General features: G+C 39.0%; 1 protein-coding gene across 6 annotated transcripts in view; it reads right to left on the bottom strand.

Moving 5' to 3' along the window:
* Positions 1-25,877, bottom strand: part of CDYL (chromodomain Y like) — a 163,399-nt gene that overhangs the window by 4,737 nt on the left and 132,785 nt on the right. For 4 of the 6 annotated variants that reach the window (XM_059724357.1, XM_059724355.1, XM_059724356.1 and 1 more), the window contains 4 exons: positions 20,934-20,978; positions 9,525-9,781; positions 8,666-8,838; positions 4,494-4,704 (listed from right to left, as the gene is read on the bottom strand). In XM_059724357.1, coding sequence (XP_059580340.1) covers positions 4,494-4,704; positions 8,666-8,838; positions 9,525-9,781; positions 20,934-20,978 — 686 coding nt within the window. The remainder of the gene's footprint in view (positions 1-4,493; positions 4,705-8,665; positions 8,839-9,524; positions 9,782-20,933; positions 20,979-25,877) is intronic. The other 2 variants (XM_006259459.4, XM_059724359.1) reach the window with 1 other exon arrangement.

Here is a 25,877-nt window from a genome sequence, read left to right as displayed (position 1 = left end):
AGAGCCATGTGATGCCATGTACCTGCTGTGGCCGGGTGGGCAGGGGACAGACAGAAAGACACACAGACACAGGCACGTGTGCGTGGGGGGAAGGGGCAGGGCAGGGCAGGGCAGGGCAGAGGGAAGTGGCTGGGTAAAGCCAGAATGAGAATGGGCAGGGGAGTGCATCTCTGTCCCCACTCCCAGGAAAGGGGGGGAGGGGGCAGGGCAACACAAGGGCAGTGGTGCCCCTCTGTGGGCTGCATACATGCTGCCTGGCCGGCCAGACAGGGCAAGGCTCATATACAGCGGTCACCACTGCCCTGCACCGCTGCCGCCGCCCCCCATGCTGCTTTCCCGTGGCCAGTTGCATGTGCAGCTCCACGGGCTGCTGACAGGCAGTGCACGAGGTGCATCAGCAGTCTGCGGAGCTGCACGTGTGACCGGCCATGGGAAAGCAGTGCGGGGCGCGGCAGTGTGGGGCGGTGGCGGCTGCTGCGTGTGAGCCCCTCTTCACCCCCTTGGCCGGCATTTGTGTGGCCCGCAGAGAGGCACCATTGCCTTTGCCCTCCTGGCCCTGCTCCTGGGAGTCGGCAGAGAGAACGAGTTTGGGGGGGGGGGGGGCGCTGCAGTGGGTTGTTTGGGGCCGGCAGCACCCAGGGCACCCCTCCCCCTGGTAAGGAGTAAAGTATGGGAAGGCACGGGGGAGATGCTGCTGCTGCACCCCAGGGCATGCTCCATCTCTGCCCGCGTGCCCACCCATGCGTACCCCCTATGTCCTTTCTAAGTATCCCTGGGGGCACGCATACCTCTGGTTGACAACCCCTGAACTAGATGAACAAAAGTTCAAGAACAAACACTCCTTTGGATTTTAGCAAAACAAAGCTCCAGGTGAACTCAAACCTCCACATGAGTCGACTGGCCTGCAAGCAGATGTGTCTTTTGTGCTACCATAAATTTTTTTATGGAAACATAAAGTGAAAGCAGACATCTATACTCTTTTTCGCACCACAAATGCCCAAATTTGTGGCTGAGATAATCGGTAGTATTAATGCTGCTATTTTGCTGCAGATATCTATCTGATTTCAGGCATGGAGCATGGCCTGCCTGAAGCTACCCACATGCTCCATCCACCCCCGACAAGCCCTCCAAGGGCTTCAGGGGCCCAATCCTACATGCCCCAGAAACTCTCCTGAAGCCCTAGAAGCACCTTCTTGGGTTACTCCTGTTTGCAGAGGTGCACCACAAGTGCTGTCCTGCAGGATTGGGCCCCTTCAGCTCCAAAGAGTAGCAAGGGCCTGGAGCCTGCAAGGCAATGATTGACATCTGTTTTGCCCAATGAAGCAGATCATCTGTGCTACAATATATCCTGGCACAGCTGATTTGCTTCATTTGGCAATGTCTGTTTATAGCCTTTGTGTACCTCTGAAGCAAAGAACTTACTCACCAATATTTGTAATCTCAAAAGGTTGTATCAATCTATGCAGGAATTTACAAAGCATAGACTTAAGCCAACAAATTAACTCTGCATATTTATCACATGCAGTAACTGTGGGATGAGTGTCTGGATGACAGAGAGCTTGCTTATTTCTTCAGAATTCAGTAGATTTGGCTGAGGTCTCTGAATCAGAAATTTTTCAAAGAACTGTAATGGAATTTTTTTGGTCATGTTCAATCCCATTTCCAAGTTTTAAAACAGCAAAGCATCAAACACTTAAATTAAGTTAGAGTCCTCGTTAGTGTTATGGGTTAATAGGTTTTGAAAGGTAATACTTTGCCACAACAGCTTTTAGTTCTTCAACCTAGCTACAGTCTATGCCAAAATGTTAACTTCAATTTGACTGAAGTGCCACCATCAATAATATTCTACTATTACCACTTGTGAAATTAAAAGCTATTGGCCATTTTCCAAAGAAATAATAGTAAGCAGTACAATTACAAGTGATAAAATGTTTCTCTAAGAGTGCTATAGTCTCTCTGTTCTTCTGTTTTCTGCTCATTCTCAAAATTGCTGTATCCATTTAGTCCATTTCCCTGCTTTCTTTTGCTTATTTTTCTGTCTTCTTTTTCTCTGGGAAATTCTTTTAAAAAGTCAGTGCATCACCTCTGCTTCAATGAATGACATGCATGAGTCTAGGGAACAACATGACTTTTTGAAATAATATAGGAATTTCCATATTGCATCACGCGAACAGTTCAGCATCATCTCCAACAGTGACCAGTATGTATACGAACCCTGCAATGGACTTATATAGAGTAACTCATTCTCTTCTTTACATTTCAATATGATTCCTAACAGACAGCATAAATTCTGAAACACAATGTGTAATATCTCTTCTTAAATATTCACTGTACCTAATTGTAAAACTGAATATTTCCAATACCCATTATAAGGACTTTCAAGAATTTAATGTAGCAGTGAATTCCAAAGCTTAATTATTATACATTATGTGAAAAAGTCTTCATGTTGTACCTGATCAACTGATGGAATTGAAATATCAGAGATAATGGAGTCTAGTGAATGAACATAGAAATTTCCTGATTAACTGTCATAAAAATGTTGAATCTCTTATGGAAAAAAAATCATGATCTCTAGAGGCTCCTACACATATGCACAGAGCCTGCTCCAACACGCTGGAAATCCAGTGCGTCAGAGCAGACTCAATTAATCGAGTCTGCTGGAGCACGGAAACTGACGTGCTCCGCAGCCTTGCTCATCATGTGTATCAGTATCTCTATGTATCTCCACACTGACAAAATGGCGGTGCTGTGATTTGAAATCAAACATGCCTGATGAGCTATAGTTCAAAGCACCCCGCTGCCATTTTTCAGCACAGGGATGCATGGTGACACTCATACATGTGAAACGCAGGTGGTTTTAATTAGTGCATCTTGCTAATTAAAGCACCTGGCGCTGCATCCAAAAGCACATGTAAAAATGCCCTAGGTTGTCAAATCCAGATAAGGTCTGTTATTTTCTGAGAATGAATGCAGGCTTTAGTTTTGGTATAAGGAAAAAAAAATCCATTTGCAAAAGGTACATGAAAGGTCAGACTTCATACAGGCAGTGGCTGTCCAAACTCAAAACTTGCTAAAACAAAATAATCACCAGGTCTCTCATAGCCAGAGTATGTCGAGATGTAGAAACCAAATAAAAATGGAAAGGAATGATTACTTATTTGGAATATGCAGCATGTATGAAGACTCTAAAAATGAGAAGAGACAGCAAGACAACAGAATGATGAATCTAACAAATTTCAACTGATTTTCTAAGAACTGTATCCCTATATCCTACAAAGATTCATTAATTAGCCATGAGATCTGTTCATATCACATGTAATTAAAGATCCTTTTACAATTATGAAATGTATTAGTAAATGCCTATAGGAAAAAGCAGTTTTATAATGAATAATAGCTTGGGGGATGGGGGAAGGAAATCATACAACTAATGACATACGCTTCATACTGCTAATAGTCAATTTCATGTTGGAATATGATGTGGATGCACATGTGGTATGAAAGAATGTACTGTGAAAAAATAATGCAAATAAATTAATATAAAATGATATCATTTAATGTAGCAGTGAATTCCAAAGCTTAATTATTATACATTATGTGAAAAAGTCTTCATGTTGTACCTGATCAACTGATGGAATTGAAATATCAGAGATAATGGAGTCTAGTGAATGAACATACATTAAATGATAATATATTACCTTGATGATGATGATGTTTTATATTAACCTTTTTGTTAAACTGTCTCTTCACTTGATTAAAAGTACTACTACAAACAGCCTGCCTGACTTTATCAGCCAGCTAGCCTGATCAGCTTTAGTAATGTGGGTATGGGGTTTTTTGTTTGGGGTTTTTTTTTTAAAACTCTGATAGGGACCTTCAGGGTCTGTAGTATCAGGAAACTCATGAATGACAAAACACAAAAATGTTTCATCACGCAATTAACTGGGACAAACCCCAAAATAATTACTGCATAGCACATCACTTGAAAGGAACATAATGGGGATGTATGAAGAGGGTTTTCAGGCAAAAGAAAAAAAACTACAAAAGCCCTGAAATGTAACACACACATGTTTTACCATAGCAAGCAAGGATGCTGCAAGTAAACCAATACAGGTGTTGCCTGGAGGAGCAGTACTCCAATACATTTGGACTTGATTTAAACATGATGCCTTTTGGAGCGCTGTGGGGAGTACAGATGAGAGCAATTTTTGGTATGCCCTTTGAAAGACTGCTGCATAAATCCCCCCATGTGATAACCTAGGTATGGAGAGGGGTATGAGAAAAATGTTGAGAAATCCACATACCCTCTTACTCCTTTTCCACACACATATAGGCCTAATCACAATCTATCCTTTGGAATGGAAAAGGCTAGGAATGCATCTATTTCTTAGGAATAGCTTTATGAAACAAGTCCAGTCCATATAACACTGTAAGATGATAGGATCAAACACCAAATAATTAAAAAAATTAAAAAAATCCCCACGCAAGCTACTTACAGAAGCCAAGCCCATTATCCTAGGAAATGTGAGGGATGAACATCCATCCGGACTCTGTCCGAAAGTAGTGTATGGTGTCTGAAACCAAGCCTTCTCATTAGCCCAAACCACATCACAGAGAGGCAGTATGGATGCTCCAAGTCCAATGGCTGGGCCATTTACTGCTACAATAATGGGTTTCTTAAACTGGATAAAAGTATTCACAAAATTCCTGAAGAAAAAAAAAAAAAGCATTTCATGACTACGTATACTGGCAGCAAAATGCATTAGCCTCTCAGAACTTAGTCACAAAATTTCTGCAACAGCTATCTGCAAGCAACATTTCAGGGACCTGCCTTCCTCTTCTAGCCTCTGCAGAACCCAGTCATTGGACAACAGCAAAGCTCTTCTACTGCCCCGCCTGGTCTGAACTGGGGGTGTATGCGTAATGAGTGAGCAACTGCCAGTCAAATTAGCTGGTCATCATTAGCAGTAAGCTCAGAGAGGGATCCCCAGTTTTAGGGAGAGGGAAAGTGGAAGTTTTTAAAAACTATTAACAAGGGGTACTTTTTGGAAACAAGTGGATAAAAAAACCACAAATAGCACCATCCCCATTACCTAACATCACAGATCTCTTAAACTTTTCCCCTTCCTCTTCTCCCTCATGCCCATCAATCCTCTACAAGCACCATATTGTGTACCTTAATAACCACCACATTCCCCTCCTTTCTTAGTCACCCAAACCAACAGTTTACTGCAATGCTTAATTGTATAAAGTAATGTATGGGGGTGTACACAACTATTCTTACAGATGGGAACTACCTTCAAGCAACTGTTACACAGAAATGTTAAAATTCCTGGGACCTAATTTAGACATGGAACATCCTCTTATTACCACAAACACAGGAAAAGAGAAGTAGAGGTTTCTATGTTTGTTTCAACTATGCAATTTGTATCATCTCAAGACAATAAAGCATTAGGGTGTTGTATGCAGTGTGGTTAATGAAAAGTATCATACAATATTAAGTCAGTAACTGAACAGCCTCCTTTTAGCTTGGATGAAGACATATTTCAGTATCATGCCCTGAATCTTCTGCCTCTAAGATGCCTAATGATATTTTTAAACAATTTGAATTACTTAACTAAAAAAAGCTTGCCCTTTACTGAAGAAACTAGCTGCTGAAATATAACAAGAGAAACCCCAGAAAAAGGTATATTGGCTTTTGTACATCACAGCCACCACTTAGGACAGACACGCTTCTAGCTGACTTGAACAGATTAAGAGAAAAGTTTTCTGCATGAACGACTACCTCCCTTTGGTCAACCTTGCCAATAACCCACTTGGATTTAGGATGATAGCTTGCTCTCCCCAGGAAAATCCAGCTTTGGCCATAAAAATTCAGTAGAAAACACACCTAAAACCTGAATTAAAGTTCTCTCATTTTACTGTTTCTCAGCTCTGCAAATACTGATTTTTTAACAGGCTTGCAGAAAAACATACATTAAACTACTGATAAAGCAGCATTACAAAGAACCTCTCTGTGCATGTCATCTCTAAAGACAATGACTGGAAGATTATGTGGACAACTGACACACTTCCTGTGAAAAAGACTTTGTCATCATGTCTATGACATAATTTCATTTGTAGACCTACTAGGCTTTAAAGGGTAGGAGAAATTCTCTTTCAGGAACCTAACCTTGGTAACTGCTGCTCTGTGGTTCTGATGCTATTTTTAGGGTAATTGGTTTAAAAAAGGGAAGCTGGAGTCTGAAAACAAAAATGGTTCTTCAGAACCAAAAGTAGTTGAACGGATAGGCAACTTCTCTAACCTTACTTTCAATGGGCATTCTTCAAGTCAAGAGAAAAGAGAGGAAGCCGATATGAAAAGACCTGTTCTACAACAGAAAACAAGCTATCTCCATTTCTAGTGTTTGCCAACACAGTGATTTACACAAGCAAAGTACACTGATCCTCACTAATCTAACAGTTCAGCAGGCCTTTAGTTTGCCTCTGGCAGAATTATTAAAAAAACTCCTTCTTTGAGATCTGTTTAGGTTTTAGGTCTGATTCCAGAACAGAAGTAGATTTTATGTGACTTGTAAGTATGGTGGAAAGCAGACTGCCCAATTAATCTCAATGGACATTCTCATCCCATTTCTACCAGAAGAAATGCACAAATGTTCTTTTTCTTTTTCATGGTTTCCTTCAAATGAAGATAAAAAGTATCTAAAAAAATAAGAATTTGGTTCAAAGTAATAATGCTTTATCAGTACATTGCAGATGCTAGAAAACAAAGTACAACTTTGATGTAATTGGGTTACAGTCGGTACCAGAATTAAAGTATTTTATGAAGATTTAATTTCTCAGGACCACCATCATTTTCATTTCTACCTTGTTTCTCTACCCCTTCCATCCTGACCATTCAAAATTAACATTATATTAAAATTCTTTATTTCAACCTAAAATCTTAGTGCAGTTGGTCATAGCACTACCTCCACCCCCAACAAAGGATAAATATAGAAAGCCTGAATGAGTACATTAATAGATTTTGGAAGTTGACCAAGCTAAACCAAAAGCAGTACACTTTTATTCTGCAATGAGAATCTCCCCCATGAGCAGGTGGCTATAAATGCTTTAAATTCACACTGTACTTTAGTCCAAAGTAACCGTGCCACATTAACAAGCCATAGTAGCCCTATATTTCTGTCACGAGGAGACAGGTGGGGTTTTGTTAAGTACTTTTTACATTGAAATGGTGATGCTCTTATCTTCAGGCCTGTCAAAATCAATACATTTTTTCCAACCCTCTTCGCTGAATTGTTGAGGGTTCTATCTTTGCTCCTCCAATTAAAGCAATACGTTCATCAGTTTTTCATCCAGGTATTCAGCAGGTCAATACCACATGCACATATGCTACAGCACTCCTAAGCGCTGCTTGTCAGGGATAGAGGAATATGGGAAAGTTAATGCAGGGTTAAGTTAAAACTGTAAGAGCTTTAAACTGGTAGAAATACACAAGAACCTTGCATATCCCTTGCTCATGTTCACATTAACATGGAATAATCAGGAACAAGAAGGGTTTGCCTTGCTGAGCTATAGCTCTGTAGCATGGGTGTTTTAAAAATGGAGGCCTCTCATGGGGAAGAGTCATAGTAAACATGGTGAAGATGCATACAGTCAAGTTTTTAAAAAGTGACTGGATAAACAAAATCACTAACGAACTAACTAATCATATAAATCATTCACTAGTACAATTTAATTATAACATAAGTAAGTGAAATATGAAAGTAAAAATCTTCAGAGACAGTTTTCCATGTCGAAAGAGAAGAGAAAAGTGCCTTCCAAAGGCTAAAAAAGAAGCCTAGGCCCCATAAGGCAGTCTCACATTAAACTGAGCGAACTCCAGAGTGCTTCCACTAAATCATCACATGCATAATCACCAATGATATAAAAACGATTTTTTCTTTAATTCAGAGAGCAAAAAATGAATTAAAGGGGTGATGTCTATATACTGTCAGTGTATTTTGCTTCATGCAATGTTTAAGTAACCAAAAAGTAAAATTTACGAAAGTACATAGGGAGAAATAATTCTGGAAATGTTATAAGACACAATATTCAAATAACCCACAGGAAATTTCTTTCTTAGCATCATGATTTCTTCATAATACTTATTTTAATTTTTAAAAGACTACATACATTCATTGAAACAGATTTTGGCAGCTATCATTAGGCCACTGCTTAGAAAAAAAAAAGCTATCCATCTAAAAAGCTATCATTCTTTTTTATGAACCTTCTCTATTTTACTCTTCAAGTGCACGTAAGTGTTGTGGCATATCAGATTAAACACATTTTTAAAAAATTATGTTTTAACAGGAACCTCACATTTGAGGTATTTCTATTATGAACCCACCTTTATATTTTTATCATGAACAAAGATACAATTTTTCATATCCAGTTTTAATGCAGTAAGTAGCTATTTACATTCAGTAAACTTGAACAGAACTGGACAAGTATTAAAAAAGTTCTGCGCGCTGTATCACATAACAAGGGAATGGTTAAAACCTGGTTGACTTAAAGCCTATAAAGGAGAATATAGTTATATTTTTTTAAATCAAGAGGATAAGTTAAAAATAACTTAGTTTAGACAATGAAAAACAGTAACATGTAAATGACTAAAAGCAATTTTACGTACCGAATAGCTTCTGCCATCTTAGTGCTTTCCCTTTTTCTATCATCTGTTAAACGCCGTATAAAATAAATAAAATCAAGACCACAGCAGAAGACACTACCAACTGCACTGAACAGCACAAGTTTACTGTCATCTGCAGCTGCTGTACTCAGTGCACTTTGGACTTCCTTCATAACCTGAAAATCAGCAGGAATTAAATTCGTCAGAATCTTTTTATTACGTTATTTAAAAGTAACACACTCCTCTTCCTTTTTTGACAGATCTGAGTGAACTGTTACATTCCTGCACATTTCCCTAGGAACAGGGAAATTTGCAAATTCTGCTGCAGGTCATGTTCTGAATACATTTAAATTTTTCATTGTCCAAAGATAAAAGAGGTAAATAATATACCTTAAACACAATTTTGATCAGCGCAATTGTATAAGCTAAAATAAAGCAATCATGAGGAAGAGATCTAGTAGGTTTTGTCTCCGTGTATAGCATTAATTCAGCATTTCTATAATTTGAACAGCAGGTGGCATATGCAACCAGTTCAGAAAAAGAACTTTAATTTAGTATAAAGTTTGTTTTTCATATTGCACTTAAAACCACCGAACTATATTATGAAAGACAGAAAATCTAAATATTCAGCCAAATAATATTCAGCCAAAATTAAGTTTTTAAGAGGCGAGAAACTAGTATATACCCCAATGTAAGCTACTATAAATACACTAATGCTGGCACTTCTAGAATTCAGTGAACCACCAGCAGGTTTAAAATTTTTTTTTCAGAACTAATATTACTCTAGCAATAGATGTTAAATATATATATATATTCAAAGCCCAACCCTCTACAGCCTCTAAAAACTAACAAACACACTAACCTCTGGATTTAGTGAATTGTTCTCAGATGATTTTGTTGATAGCAAAATGTGTGTGAATCCATCTTGTTTCCTGACAACAATGTCTCTGTACCGGTAAGCACTTTCTGTCTGTCTCACACTGAAGCGTAGCCTCTTATCAAAAGGCTGGTCTCTCCTATCATCAATAAATCTTCGTTTGCTGGCTGTCACTCCTGTTACAGATGTTTGGAGGTTGGTGGTACCATTGGCTGCTAATGCTTCCATAAAAGTGGATGTACCTGTAAAAGAGTTTGAAACAGCATTCCATTAAGTCCTGTTTGCTTAGTTCAGTACCTGGGAAATCCCTATTGCCATGAAACCGTGTCAGTCAAAGCATACTATGAAAACACGCAAGAAAACAAGAACCTTTTTTTTCTCTGCCACTTCTCTGGATGTCACTAGAGTACTAAAAAGGTACAGCTGTGCAAGAAAACCACAACTGAATGCAAAATGCAAAAAGTATGAAGGCACCTAAGCATTTAAAATGGAGAAATGAGCCAATCATCCTTATCTGATAATTCCTAAAGGATATAGAATTTTCTTGAGAGTTTTGCTAGTATCACAATTAACACATATTTAAGAATATAGAGAAATTATATAAGGAAGTACTAGCTAAAGCAATTTGCTTTCCCTTTTCTCTATAAGTGGACCAACATCTTCAAAGCCAAAAAACAAAGGAGAAACTGAAATTTTTGTTTCTCCTGACAAAAATGACTACTTCAGTATAATCAAACAGAACTGCTGGCTTAATAAGGCCAAATAAGGAATGATAATCTTTAAAGGAATGTAGAAATTGAGGAACATAAAACATGTTCTTAGTGAAAGAAAAACACCTAAATAACCAATGCCCTCAAACTGATGCATGTAATGCTTGGCTTTTCTGATCTTGATCAAAGTGATTTAAACTTGTGAAATTTGAGGGGATGCAAGTGAACAGCTCCATGCCATATGCTGCAAAAGGTATCAGGTTCTTCTACATTCCATTTTAGAAATTACATGATGAATAATTAGCCTTTGTAGGAGATGGGAATCTCTCCTAACTTCCCTTCCATGTCAAATAAATCAAGGGATGTTTTTCAGCACATAATTTTGTTTGCATATTGCACATTTGAAATCTCAAAGCTAAAACTTTAGGGACAGGAACACTGGAAAGGTATACCACAAGCATAACAATCTGAAAGCTTTTTGGTATTTTCTTGTTTAAACTATGCTAAGAACCTGTATGTCAAAATATTTAAAAACTATGTCCCAGATCCCACAAAAGTACCCACAGGATCCATAATTACACAAATTATAGTCTCAACAGGAACAGCTAAAAAGAACCTATAGACAAGCTAATAATAAAAACTCAGTGGAGGATTTTATTTATTCCCTGAAATTTCTTTTGGAATAATTCACTATATCTGAAGTAGCGGTTTCTCATTTGCTCTCTTACATTTCTCTTTCAGATGCACATATCCTTTGAAAATAAATGAAGAACACTTATGAAAATTGCAAATAAAAATCCCTCCAACTAAAAAATTCAAAAGATGATTAATTTTGTAAGCTGCCTATCAAAAGTGCTATTCAAATAAAACATTGTATTTTAATGTCTTGCCTTCCCCATTAGCAATCTATACACCTCTCCTAGTAACACTTTGTGGAGAAGATAGAGAATTCAAGATTTTTTCCCCCAACTGTTTTAAGGGACGATACTGAAACAATGAATTCCATTTGTGGACTATTCTTAGAAGAGAGAGTAATAAAGTGATGTGGAATATTAATATTTTATACTGTCTCACAACACACACATTTGTTCCTCTGTTTTCTACAGTTTATCACATTTTTGTTTCAACAGAAAAAAGTGTGAAATCACTTGTAGAGGCTTACTTCAGCTTCTTTCCCCATCTTTTAAAACACCCTATGGTGATCACAGTTCTACAGACATTTCAGTGGTATAGTTGCAAGAACAAATTTGCATCCCATTTTCATTAGGAATTCAAAATGAAGTGGTATGAGTATTTGCAATGGCTGTCTTCAATATGAAGGGTAAATCAATGCAGGATAAATCAGTACAACTCAAATGACCCCTACTTTCTAAATCTCAATATAAAATTTGGCTGAATTTGTCGTACCAATGGTTAAACGCATGAAAATCCAAAGGTGACAGAATTAGAAAAAACAAAAGATTTATTTTCCTATCAAAAATAGCTTTTGACATTCAAGAGGTAACATCTTTTTAAAACAATCTTTAGCAATGTAGACTGACTAGTGTCAGAATAAGATAAAAGATAAGAATGTCAAAGAGCAATTCCTATGCTTAATAACAATAGACATTAGCAAGTTATACATATTTCACAGTGCTGGATGATAACTAAGGTTTAAAATCACAAAACACAGAACTGGACCACTGTACTTAAATAGAAAGAGATCCATGTTTTAAAAGTCCTCTATTTTTAATCTTTAAAATAAAAAACCCACTCTCAGAATTATAATGGACTAGGACAACAAACTCTCTGGCTTCAGGAAAAACTGTATTTTTTCACAACTGCTGTTCAGCAGAAAATTGCCATCATTGATTAAAAATACTGGTTCAGGATCTATTAAGACTTGTTGGTTATAGATCACCACCACAATATCCACTTGGATTTTCTGCATCTTGAGACGGAAAGTAGTTTTTCTCTCGGCTTATAACCCTGAAACTGAAAAAATGGATTACAGAAATTCTGGGTAATGCCGTATTTTGTTCTAAGTAAAAACAGGCAAACATTAGTCCAGTTACACCAGAGTCCTGAAGTGACATTAGCCATCTGCTGTAGCAAATAGGTACAAAGGAATTAAGCACATAAACTACAGAAAAATCTTTGAATTATATTTACAAAATTAAGGTAAGATTTTTTTAGGTCATTTAGTTTCAGGTTGCTTGATATCATAGCAGTATTTTAAACAATTTATAAAGAAGTTATTTGATAACAAACAGAAAGCTTTCTTTATTTCAGTCCTTCTTCACGGGATACACTATTAGTTCCTGATCTTATAAAAAAAGGGCTGGGGTGGAGAGGAGACTAAATAAACTCCATTTCCCAAGTCCCTTATTAATTAATGAAGAATTAATTTAAAATTTTAACCCTTATAGATAAAGATAATCTTCTGAACACAAGTCAAGCATTAATCAATGCAGTGGGATCTTCCCAATGACAGATTTAGACTGCTGTGACCCTTCTGTTCGAAGTCCTGCCATATGAATGCAGAGTGAAAATAAAACCATTTATTCTGTTTTGTAGCTGCTATTCAGAACCCTGCAACCCAGTAAGTTACTATTTCTATGCAATGGTTGCTGCTTGTTATAAAAGCTATGAGCAGCAGTTATGGCAAGCACTGGTATAATTCAAAAAGGAGATCACAAAATACAGAAGTTAGAAAGAAGCATAAGTAGCAGAAAGCAGCCACAACGTTTTCTCTATTTCTTGTTCCCATTGTACCACAACCAGCAAGCTCTGAAACAGCACAAGGAAGGAAACTCCTTTTGTACTTCTAGGAATGAGCAACTGAAACATCAGATGCCTGCTGGCAGAGAACGCTATAAAAAACCCACACACAGTTTATCCAAATCCCAGTATCTTTTTCTGCCATAGCAGCCACTGGGCCTTGCTAATAGAGCCTCTCCCCTCCCCCCGAAGTCCTGATTAAATGAGAATACAACACACATACATAAAGATGCAATAACAATACAATGAAGAGCTAAATGACCCAACTTTTTACATGGTAATTTTCAGTACATGCATACATCGTTAAGCAGGTATTTCCAAAGCTTCACTCCTAAAAGGCCATTTATAAGAGGCAGTCCTGTGTGGTAGGCCACATCAAAAGGGTCTGTGTGCTGCATTTGGCCTGTGGGCCACATTTTGTGAACCCCTGTACTAGAGAAATGAAGGGGGAGATTTTCAAAGGTACAAACAGATACGAGATTGCAGAAAAATCCACTGACTTTCAACGGAAATTAGGAATCCAATTTCCCTGTGCGTCTCTCCTCAAACCAAAGGGAACTGAAATTATCCTTGTCCCCCAACGCTGCTCAGCGTGGCAAACTATATGTCTCTAGCTGCAGCAGGAGAAATGAGAGGGAATGGTGCTCAGGTGGGAGCCTGCCAATTGCAAATTAAGCACTTTTGGGCTGTGCCAGTTGGACAGTCCTGCTCTAGGCCAACGTAAATTAGCAACCCATAACCTTATCAGAAACAACCAATTAAAACTTTTCCTGTTTTGTCTTGAGTAACTATATTTACATTTCAGTTTTTTAAGTGTTTTCCATATATAGAACAGCATGGTGCAAACACAGAAGTAATATTTTGCAAAACAAAACTGGCAAGTGTTCTATGTGAGTATTGTCTTTATACAGTCCATTTCCCTTTTCCTGCTTATTCAATGAAGATGGAACGATCTTTAGGACTGAACTCTTTCTTCCTGTCTTTTTCTAAAGTATTTGACCCTATAGGACTCCAGTCTTAAGAGATGGTAGAGTAATGCTAATGTCAACCACTTTCAAGTATTTTTTTCACTTCTGTTAACACTTCTTGAAGTTACTGTGCATACTTGCACAGATTCTCGATGCTGACTTCACAAAGCACTCTGTCCATATCCTGTCTGCACCAAGAAAGCGATACTTTGTGTATCTTCCATTTTGTCTTAAAAGAAAGTCCCAATTACTGTAATACTTGCATTTCAGGATTAAACTAAGTTTATAGTTTTCCTTTTATATTATTAAAAAGAAATTTGTGTATATACAAATAGATATTTAAACAACCTTTTACTATATATATTTGATAAAAATAGTTTTGTTTTGGAATAACAATCAGATACAATTTGCAGGTTTGTACTATGACTCTCTAGTTCCTGCATACAAATACTGATCTGGTGCACAAAACAGCCATGCTACCAGCAATCTTTTCAAGGAACTCATGTTAAACTATAAAGCTGCAAACAAGAAAAGAAAGATGCCATCTGCTCTCTGGCTATAGCTCCTTCAAATTATTCAAAACTGAATATTGTGCTACACTGTCAATATACACTCAGGATAAATTTTGGGATAAAATGTTAAGATGCATGTGCAGAAATTGCATTTATCCAAATGAAGCTGCCCATTTCTTAATTTTTTAAATACATTTTGGTTTAAATGGGAAGGAAAACCCTAAACATTCCTTACTGCACACATGCTAATGGAACAAATTTCTATGGGAACATTTATAAAAAATGGCAACCATATGTGACTATAACACAATCAATCTCACACAGGCCAGATGATTTAAATTGGCTGCCTCCAACTTCAATTTCTGTGGGCCTTGACAGCTCCCATCTCTCTGCCCCTCCTTCTTTGGGGAGGAAGTGGTGTTGGGACAGCGGGGACAGTGAAATACTGGTAGACAAGAATACCTGTCCACACATTAAATTTGGCCTGGAAAGCCTTCCCAGGACAGAAATTTCTGCTTTAACAGGAACATTTTTTTGTTCCAGATCTGACATTTTTGCTCCATTTTTTTAGTGCGACATTGGGCCATTTTTAGTGTGACGAATGTGTGGTTGCAGGTAGTTTTTCCTTCCAAAATGAATAAAATAGCCCTATGGAATAGTTTTCCTCAAGACATGTTAAAGAAATATGCAGAATATATTTTTATTCTGTTCCATCCAATTTACATTCCCATGGCATATAAAATCATGGAAAATTTGGGCTGGAAGGGACCTCAGGAGGTCATCCAGTCCAACCCCCTGCTCAAACCAAGACCATCACTAACTAAATCATCCCATCCAAGGCTTTGTCGAGCCAGGCCTCAAAAACCTTCAAGGATGAAGATTCCACAACTTTGCTAGGTAACCTGTTCCACTGCTTTACCACACTTCCAGTGAGAAAAGTTTTTCCTAAAATCCAACCAAAACATCCAACCTAAACTGCAACTTGAGACCACAGCTCCTTGTTTTATCAGCTGTCACCACTGAGAACAGTCTAACTCCATCCTCTATGGAACCACCCTTCAAGTAGTTAAAGGCTGCTATCAAATCCCCCCAGTCTTTTCTGCAGACTAAATAAGCCCCATTCCCTCAGTCAATTCTCAGAAGTCATGTGCCCCAGCGCCATAATCATTTTTGTTGCCCTCTGTTGGACTGCTTCCAACTTGTCCACATCCTTTCTGTAGTGTGGGGACCAAAACTGCACACACTACTCCAGATGTGGCCTCACCAGTGCTGAATAGAGGGGAATAATTACTTCCTCAATCTGCTGGCAACACTCCTGCTGATGCAGCCCAGCATAACTCATATCCATTTTACTGTCCACTGTAACCCCCGGGTCCTTTTCTGCTGACAGCAGTGTCTGGAGTAGTGCATCTGGAGTAGTGTACAGGTTTTCCTCACTTTATGCGGGGTTCTGTATATATGAATTTGCTCTTATGTGAGGACCTTTTCTATACCAAAAATTCGTTATATGCGAGGTAAATTCACTCTTATACGACTGGTGTGGCGGAAGCCTGAAGGCAGCTGCTTTGTGCAGTGCATTGTGGGAGTGACGCACATCAAAATATAGTCTCCTGTGTGGATCCGTGCTCCTCACTCGTTGCCTGTGACACGGGTTTCTGTAGTTATGATAATACCCTGTGCTTGTGTGTACTGTCTGCTGTTGGTGAGTACCAAAACTGTCTGGGAAAAGTGGTTGAAATGGGTCTGGGGGTCAGTACAATCGAGGTCTTGGAACGTATCCCTATTTGTTACATTGTAAAGTTGGTTCCCTTTATGCTAATTTGAGTTATGCGCTGATTTCCAGGAATGCATGTATAGCATAAAGCAAGCAAAACCTGTGTTCCACACCAAAATGCACTGTTATAAGTGAAACTAGCAAAAGTGAAACTAGCTTCACTGCAAAAGTAAAACTAGCTTTCCTCCCTGGTATGATATCACAGTATTAATAGAGCATATCTACAACTTGCAATGATACAGTTTAAGGATGGCAGTACAATTGGCTGTCTTCAATTTTGTAAGCTGTAGGCCAGTGGCGCTCAACCTTTTGGCCCCATAGGCCAGATGAGTGACAGGGAACTCACCTGTGAGGCAGGCCAGCCCCCCAGCCTTGCATGCTGGGATTGGGTCCTAGGGACCTGGCACCATCCTCTCCTGTCCCCTAGGTGCCAGGATTGGGTCCTGGGGGCCCAGCCCTACCCCCTCCTGCTCACTATGCACTGAAATTGGGCCTCATAATCCTGGCACTACCCCTGCCCAGCCTGGCATGTTGGGATCAAATGCCAGACCCAGTTCTCAGGACCCCCTATTGTAGGCTTTCATGATGCACTTGGTGTTTAATGTCAAGGGTGTGGCATGGATAATGTATTTTGGCTCTCTCTCTTTACCAGAAAGGAAGTTAATCAGAACTTCTCTGACCCCAAAATGTTGTTTTTTACTGCATACACCTTATGCTGATTTTTCTCTCCTAAATTTAAATACATTTACCTCAGTTTGGGCATTTAAAATACATAGGTGGAAACAATAAAGTTACATATTTGTCTTATCTACAATATTTTGGATTGATCCTTTTTAAAATTATGCTGAATTATACCCATAGAGATAGAAGGGCTAATTTTATTAATGAAGTTAGGTAACATGCTTAAAAACAAATCTCTGATTGATTTTGCTAACTCAGAAGTAGACATTTGCACTGTTATGCACAAGTTAATGATATTTCTAAAAACTTAGTTAAAATAGTCAAATCACCATACAGTGTTAACTTTTTATCAATGCCAGTAAGTAACACTGAAAGGTTTTTGCCTCCCTTTTCCTGGGTGTTAAATTAATTTTTGAGTGGGTTTTTTTGGTAAACCATACCAAACAACAGCTGAAACAAACTTAAATAAACTGCCAAAATACTACTAAATACAAAAAAATAATTAGCGTCTGGTATTTTAGATTTTTATTCAAGATGACTGAAAACTTGCCTTTGTGGCATGACTAGCAATAAAGAAGTCTCACCCCAGTTTCAGAAGTAAATACTCTGGTGCACATATAAGTTATTTATAAAAATTTCCAACATTTTTGTAAAACTCATGTCTGGGTAAAGGAACCAAAGTCATCATTAAAGGAGCTCTTAGAGCACCTCAAGCACCACAGAAGGTCTATCAGGAATTGCTGTTCAAAGAGGAGGGGAGGCAGGGTGCAAGGAGTATCCCAGAAGTGAAATCCCTCACCTCCACCCTCTGCAGGACCTGGTCCTATGTTAAGGACTTCTGTTCCACACCTATGTGAGTAGCACCTATACTGAGAAGATGTATTAGGTAAATGGTAGTTACATTTTCTGCTGTTTTTTGAATGCAGCTTAGTAGCCGAAAATAAGCAGACACAACCAACACTATGTTACTAGCCATCTCTCAGCAGAACCCCACTAAGTGGTCCACAAAGAACAGACTTGTAACTTCTGAATTACAAATCTGTAGATTTTTAAAATCCAGTTTTTGATGCTACAACTTTGAAATATGCAACTATCTGGCTCTTGGGGATCTGAATAGTAAATTACTCTAAATTGGATGACACACATCAACTAGCAGTACATGTACAACCTAAGCAGTAACCTAGTTGTACATGTAAGCAGTACAACCTTAAGAGTATGTAAACTTGCACTATCTGTATCCACGAGATTTTTAGGGACATATTAACAGACCAGTACTTTTGTTTCAGTGGTAAAATGCTATAAAAATTGAGGCCGAGTGATTTGGCAGCTGGGTCTCAAAGTGAATGCCAGTTCATGTGGTAATAGATCTGGAGCTGAAAAGCAAGCCAAAATGAGTTTAAGTGAAGAGCTAATGCGATGATAATAATGCTTGGTACATGCTACAATTTAAATCGTCCATGTACTTTCCCAAACATTAGTAAAGTAACTCCCTCATCACTGATTTTATCACTCGGGATAGAGCATACCCTTTCATGGAGAAATCTGTAGAAGAGAACTGGGGAAAGGAAACCCACTTAACTTCCTCTCACCAAAATTTCTCCATGTTGTTCCTTCAGGGGAGAATAGGAGTTGATCCCCACTCACAACTCCCAGAACCTGAGCTGTCTGCATGGATGTCCTCAGCTTCTGCAGCAGCCCTGGTCCTTAGTCAACCCAGCTCCTTTGGAACCAAGTGGCCAGAGCTTTGTGTTACTGCCTGCTGCCCAGAACTACATCCAAAGCGGTGCCCACGTGTTTATGTGGGAGCTACATAAAAGTATATGCGAGAGTATGTGTGTATGCATATATTTGCGTTTTTTAAGTCTCTAATTGGTGTTCAGCAGTAGAGATGCCAAAATGGGGAAAGGCACATGGTTCAGATACTGCAGTAATGGTTAAAATCCTCTTTCTTCACAGAAATCAGGGTAAAAATATGCAGGAAGATCTAGGGGCAATGATTTTACAGACACAGGACAAAAATGATTGATATGATTAGATTTTACTATGTTAACACATGATCCTCCACTTTCCCCTGCCCCACCACCACAGGGAATATGCAGTGTAGACATATGCTGCTGGTGACCTCCCCGAGTCCAAAGAGTGAGGCAGTATTCAAGCCAGGACAAGAAATCTGTCTTCTAATCCAACACCCTAGTCTACTTCTCAAGCAACTGCTGATTTTGTAGACTGCTGGACTCTTTTCCAACTGCTGTATGCATCTAAATTAAAGATGCATCGACTGGCAATAATAGCTGAAGAAAAGCAGAAGAAACGATAAAGCAATTACCAAAAGCTAAAAGCGAACAAGCAGGTATTGCACTGTGGGCAAACCCTGTGGGAGAGTGGTGGGAAAGAGGGAGTTTCCAAGAGCTAGGGGACAGAGCGTGTGGGTACAGGAGTCTTACCCATGCTGTGAACTCCAAAATGGTTCTCAGCTGCCACCGTCAAGTGCTCTGCTAGTCCTTGCTCTTGCAGCAGCAACAGCACAGTGTCCTTGCACTGGTTGCTGCTATAAGAGCAACCCTGTGGAGATGCTCTTGCTGCCGGGCCACAGACTCTGTAGGGGTGGGAAGGTAGTTCTGGCACCTGGGACTGGTGCCCCTCTCGCCTACCCCTAGTTATGTCACTGCCTAAAACCCCTAGCATTTTAAAGGAATGACTGATATTAAGCAATAATAATGCACAAATATGAAACTTCAGTATCTGACCAGTTCAGATTACTACTAAAGAACGTTACCTCGCAGAGATACATGTGCATTGTTAAAAAATTAGAAAATTACAAATGGCAGAGGAAAAACAGGAGTTAGAGCAAATTCCAGAAAGAAAGACAAATGAAACAGGTTAAGCACCCATGGCAATGGGTATTAAAAATTCAAGACAGTTTTTATTTATGGTGTCTAAATCCTTAATACAGACAGGGCCTACCCTGACACTTTGTACATCACTGTGCAAAGCACGGTGGACAGCAGTCCAAAATGGGTTCTGTAACTTTTGCTGGTAGCATTTTTAGGTGGAGAAAAGATGGTAGGATAAGGTTAATATGATGCTTTGGAGGGGGAAGTAGGAACAATTTTTCTAGCAGGAAGTGAAAATGATGCAACTATCATTTTGAAATTGGTGAGAATTTTGGCAGCTGAAACGCAAGTAAGTTTCGACAAGTTTGTTGCTGGAAGGCAATGGAAACTTGGGGTTCTAAACCTGATCATTTAAGATGGAAAGGGATTCATAACAGCTTTGTTGGGAGTTTCATAAATGCATGCTAGGATTGTCAACAACTCACACAGCAGAACTTACAAAGATATGTAGGCCTTGCATAGCCACACATTTAGTATGTGTCTGTAAGGCTACTTCCTGTTCTGGGAAAGAATTAATGGAAAGCAAGCCAAGGCACCAAAAGACTGAAAGAGTAAATCCTAAAAGTGAGACATAAGAATTACTATTTCATAATGTAAAAGATGTATAGGCATAGTTAGCAAGATTTTGAGTGTATGTATATTTGTCAGCCTGATTTTCATTTAGAAACAGTTTCAAAATGTGGTACAGATGAGACAGAGATGATAGATGAATTAAATGACTGCTTCTTGAAACTTGTCAGGGACCCACCTGTCCAGATCAGATTCCAACTACTGAACAGAGAAGAATAAATAAATTAGAAACAGGACAACAGAATCAAGTGGCCACAATATGATTAAATATGATGTGAAAATTAAATTTATTACTATTATGGGAAAGCTGCAGAATTTTAAATAATGGTGCATGTGAAAGGATATTACACAAAATGTTTTTAGACAAATATCAGGTACCCCTGGTAGGGGGATGAAAAAGCCAGACTAAATTTAGATGATAATTAAAATAGTTTCTTCAGAAGTGAGATGTAGCTTCAATAAATTCCACATTCTTAAACAGGACAATAAGGAACTGAGGGGAAAAATAGAATATGCTATACTTACAAGAAAATAGGAAGTAAAGAACACTGGGAAGAATACAGGGAGATGCTAAAACAGATAAAGAAGGGTATTAGAAATGCAAAGTAAAACTTTGAAATTTACATAGTAACAGATGCTAAACACAAATTATTTTTCTAAGTGATACAAAATAGGAGATAAATGTAGGAAGATTAAGACTGACAACAGGAGAATGAAATGGAATACAAAGTTACATATGCAAATAAAACAATGGACTGGTAAAAAAAACAAACCAACCCTGACATGCCGTAAGAAACTAAATATAATGTACTGTGGACAATTTATGAAGACAACAAATGGCAAGCTAAAAAGGCAAAATTTCTGATGTATAGCATGACTAGGAGCATACAAACATGACATCCTGAATGGAAAAACTGGCAATCGCTGGTATATATAAAGTAATTGAGATTCTCTCCACAAGCAAGCTTGCAGAGTGTTTTGAATAATGAAATTCTGATTATAATAATTTCAGCAAGAGTAGAAAAAGTGCCCTAAAAACTGCAGTTTATTTCTGGTTTCAGGACTGCTTTCACAGAATTATAGTTAAAAAGAAGTTCTGCTAAGATTAAAACCTACTGGATCCAAAAAAAGCCATCAAGAATGATACCCAAGAGACCCATCTTGGATTCAGTAGAGGATTTTCATCCTTTCCACCAATTCATTCACTATTTGTCATATGCTTTACCAATATTTTTGTACATTTACACCACTATATGCATTACATCAGTTTTCTCTACTATATCTTCAACCTTAAATGCATGCTCCAATTTTTGTTTTTAAATACTTTTTAGAAAGCTTCTCCTATTTTGGTCTGTACAGAAATCTGAAGTCCTATGGTTAGAAACCTTTCTCTGTTTCAGTGAAAATGTTTCCATAACTTAACACACATTCTTGACTTTAGCATTGATGTTCATAATCTTGCTGACAAGTGGCAGATAACTAAGGAACAAAATTTGGCCAACATGTGATGAGGTGTTAGAACAGGTCTGACTTCAGTAGGCAGTACCCAGTGATCCACATTTAGATTGAGGATGGTATAGGCAACATAACTAGATTTTGCAGGAATCTATGCAAAGTAAAATCTGTATCTGCTCCGTTTTTCCAGTGAACTGCTTCCTTGCCCTTATCCATAGCATTTGGTAGATTTTCCCTTATAAGCAATGGCAGTGAAATGGTAGCATAACAAGTGGGACTATTCAACAAAGAACAGGTCTATTACTGTGGTTTGTTAGCTTCCCAACATTTTGTTTCAGTAGTTTTGCTCCCAATCCTAGCATGTTTTAAGCAAATATTGCCTTAGTGTACATACCAGCCTGTACATAAAAGAAGCACTTGGAAAGCAAGACTGAATTGTCATGGTGGTGTTCTGGGTCTCAGGAAGAATCAAAGGAACATGCAACAGACTTCAAGGCTCTTCCACATATGAGGTCTTCAAAACCCTGGGTTTAGTCTTGTAGTTCTACAGTATACTTGACCTAAAATAGCCCACAATTGAAAGTCTGGGGGAGAAAAGGGTTTAACTGCTACTAAAATAACTATTTAAATCTTTACTCTCATTTTCTTTACTTTGATGGCTTTTAATAACTTTGAGAAACTTAAGGAACTGAATGAATGCAATGTCTACAAAGATGTTTTTATTTAGTTACGTAAAATTATCAAGGGATTAAATAGTTTTTACTTCTGCACAAATGAAAGTTAAACTACATATAACTCCAATTGAGAAAGATAAAGGTAATGAGGAAAGACAAGTCCTACAATACAGATTATAAAATACATAAAATAAAGGACTTTACTCAAGTATTTAAAACCCCTCATCATGAACAACTCCAATTCAATTTATTATCTTTAACCCAGTACTGATGATGGAATAAGATGAATTCAAGTGGTCATCAAACAGTAAATTTGAATCACTGTTGTTCAAAAAATGCTCATTGTTCAAGGCTGCAAAGGTAAACACAAAGCCCTTATTAAAAACAAAACAATAATCTGAAAGCAATAAACTGCTAGGGGAGAGAAGACTAAAATTAAACAGTAGGTGAGGAGGAAGAAGAGGGATGAAATAGCAATATTATCCTAATTATATGTTCTAAAAAATGGGAAAAATAAGTTTTGTAAATGAGCACAAAACACCTACAGTCAACAGAGATAAAATAATGCTACACAGTACCATAATCTGTCACAGAATTTATGAAGTGATGCATGACAATTATAAGTTTGGTAATCTCTTTTATTTGGCAACTGGAGCCCCAGCAAACTCTACATCAGAACTCTGCATTCAAGGAAGTGGTGCCATACCACTCCAAAACTACCAAACAATCCTGCAGCAAACATTTTGCTTACTTTTTTTGGCAAATGCAAAGAGAATTTCATTTCAGTAAAAGCAGTTTCTGCATTTCATTTTGTACAAGTTTGGACAATTTCTGTTCCAAAATATGTTTTTTGCTCAGTGGCACAAAGGACAAATTAAAATAAAGTGCAAAAAACACTGTATTATCACATTTAATTTTCCACTGCTCAGATAAATACTACTGAAATTTGAGATCCCTATGTTCACTTCTATCAACAAAACAGAGGAAACAGAAATGAGTGTATACAGTTATACACTGTATTTTCTGTTATATAAAATACATTGTGTATAAGATGCATTTTCTCCCTCAAAAAGGATAATATTATGGAAAAAAGTTTAACATAAATATGACTGAATTTTAGTCAACTCATTACAAAGATTTCAATTACTTTTTATCACGTAGCTTTGGTATGTAAGATGCATCTTAAATTTAGATCTCTTTTTTTAGGGGAAAAAAAAAGGTTGCATCTTTTCACCAGAAAGTAGGCATCAATGACATGTCTGCCTTTTTTTTTTTTTTACAAGAAGGACTTCTCATAAAACAATATTGTCAAGGAAGAAAGGAAGGAAGGAAATCATGTGACTTATTTTTCAGTATGGAAAATTTTTCCTAGTTAAACGAGATGACACATGGCTTTGTCATGGGGCCAAAACAAACAGCAGCAAGCTAATGTATAGATAAGGAATTACAATCTCAACCTGCTTTCCAAATTCACCTTTGTGGTACGGGGGCAGGGTCCTGTGGCAGGGAGAGAGCTGGAAGAGTTGCTGGAATACAGTTGCTGAAAAGTTCCTTGAACTGTGCTAGAACACAGTTGCTTGGTTATCAGACTGCCTTACAAAGAAGTAATCTCAAGATATAGGCAAAATACATGAGATATATTTTGGTCCTAATGAAGATTGCAGCAGATGAGGACAACATTCATGGGCTGAAAGGCTAGATCTTCAGATCAGCTTGAACAGCATTTAGTAGAGTGGGGATCAGAGGTACAGGAGCTTTATGCTACCTCTCCTATACTGATCTGAGCAGCTATAAGGTTGCTCTCTGTCAGGGGTGCACAATTATTTCGGCTGGAAGGCCGCTTAATGAGCTTTGTTGAGCTGTCAAGGGACGCGACAGGAGCCCTGCCCCTTGACAGGTGCCCCATTGCCTGGTCACCATCTGGGGTCCAGAAGTCCCCTAACCCTTACCACTAACCACTGGAAGTCCCTCCCTTTACCCCCAGAAAGTACTCCTTTTGGGGGGAGAGGGCTGCCATCTTAGAACCCCAAAACCCCCCAAATCATATACTAGAAATCAAACATCTACTATAACATATTTTAACTTTATTTCAAAAAATATTTTTGTCCTGATTTATGTGCATTTGCATAGTGTATATAGAAGTGATTGCATTATAGCTCAAAATAAAGCCTTACTCCTGTATATTGTGTGTTGGGGGAGTGTGTGAGGTGTGGTTGGTGGGGGGGTGACCGGTGTATATGTGGGGGGGGTGTGTATGTGGGGTTTGAGAGGGGGTGTGGCTGCCTGTGTGGCAGGTTGTAGAGTATGTTCAGGCTTGTGGGTGTGTATCTGGGGGACGGTCGTGGACAGGGGGTGATAAGGATGTGGGTGTGTGTGGGGTTTGTGGGGTGTGAGGGACGGTTGGGGTATGTGGGGGTCCCCTTACATATCCCCCATGGCACACAGCCCCCACTGCTGGCAGCAGAAGCAGGTGGCAGGCCCTTGGGGTATTCGTGGTCCACACAGATGCAGATGCCAGGTGGTGTGAGACACCAACCAGTTCCAGGAGCTGCACGTGGCAGCAAACAGCAGAGCCAGGCTGGCCTGCTTCTATTGCATGGGGCCCGCATGCAGCTCCTGGGACTTGCGCTCCACTGGGAGAAGCCCCATCTCATGGAGCTGGCTGCCTTCCCCCCTCCTTGCCATCACAAGCCTCACACACACCCACACCCACCCGAACTTGCATTCCTCTCACCAGGCATAGGCTGCCACCAGCCCCAGCCCCAAGCTCCGTGCTCCCGCTCAGTTGTACCTTCTCTACCTGCTGCCTGGAGTGAGCACTGCAGCAGAGATGCAAGGAGGAGCCTCTGGAGGCCGGGGAAGCCAAGCAGGTCCCCCAGTGACTGCAGCAGTGGCAGCAGCAGCTCTGCCCAGAAGCTGTGTATACTGGCTAGGTCTGGGGCCCTGCCATGCAGGAAGGTGGGACTGAAACACTGGGCAGGATACAATTAATTGGTGGGCGCCAAGACTGGATGAAATAGTCTGGTGGGCTGAAACCAGCCTGTGGGCTGTATTTTGCCTGCCCGTGAAATAGGCTCACGCTGTAAATATACTGTATTAGCAGAAGAACAAGCTGGATTCAGATCTAGAAGCACCACAGAACAGATCTTCAACCTCAGAATCATGTGCAAAAAGTACTGTGACCGCCAAAAAGAACTCCATCATAAATACACAGACTTAAGAACAGCTTTTAACAAGGAATGGCAAAAGCACTTTGGCTGACAATGAAGAAGCACAACATCAGTCCCACATTAATAAGTCTTATGGAAGAACTCTACAACAATACAAATAATGGAGTCCT

The sequence above is a fragment of the Alligator mississippiensis genome, chromosome 3 (assembly GCF_030867095.1).
Source record: "Alligator mississippiensis isolate rAllMis1 chromosome 3, rAllMis1, whole genome shotgun sequence".
NCBI classification, from domain to species: Eukaryota; Metazoa; Chordata; order Crocodylia; family Alligatoridae; genus Alligator; species Alligator mississippiensis.
The sequence above is the reverse complement of the archived record's forward strand: the minus strand, read 5'-3'. Positions and strand labels throughout refer to the sequence as shown.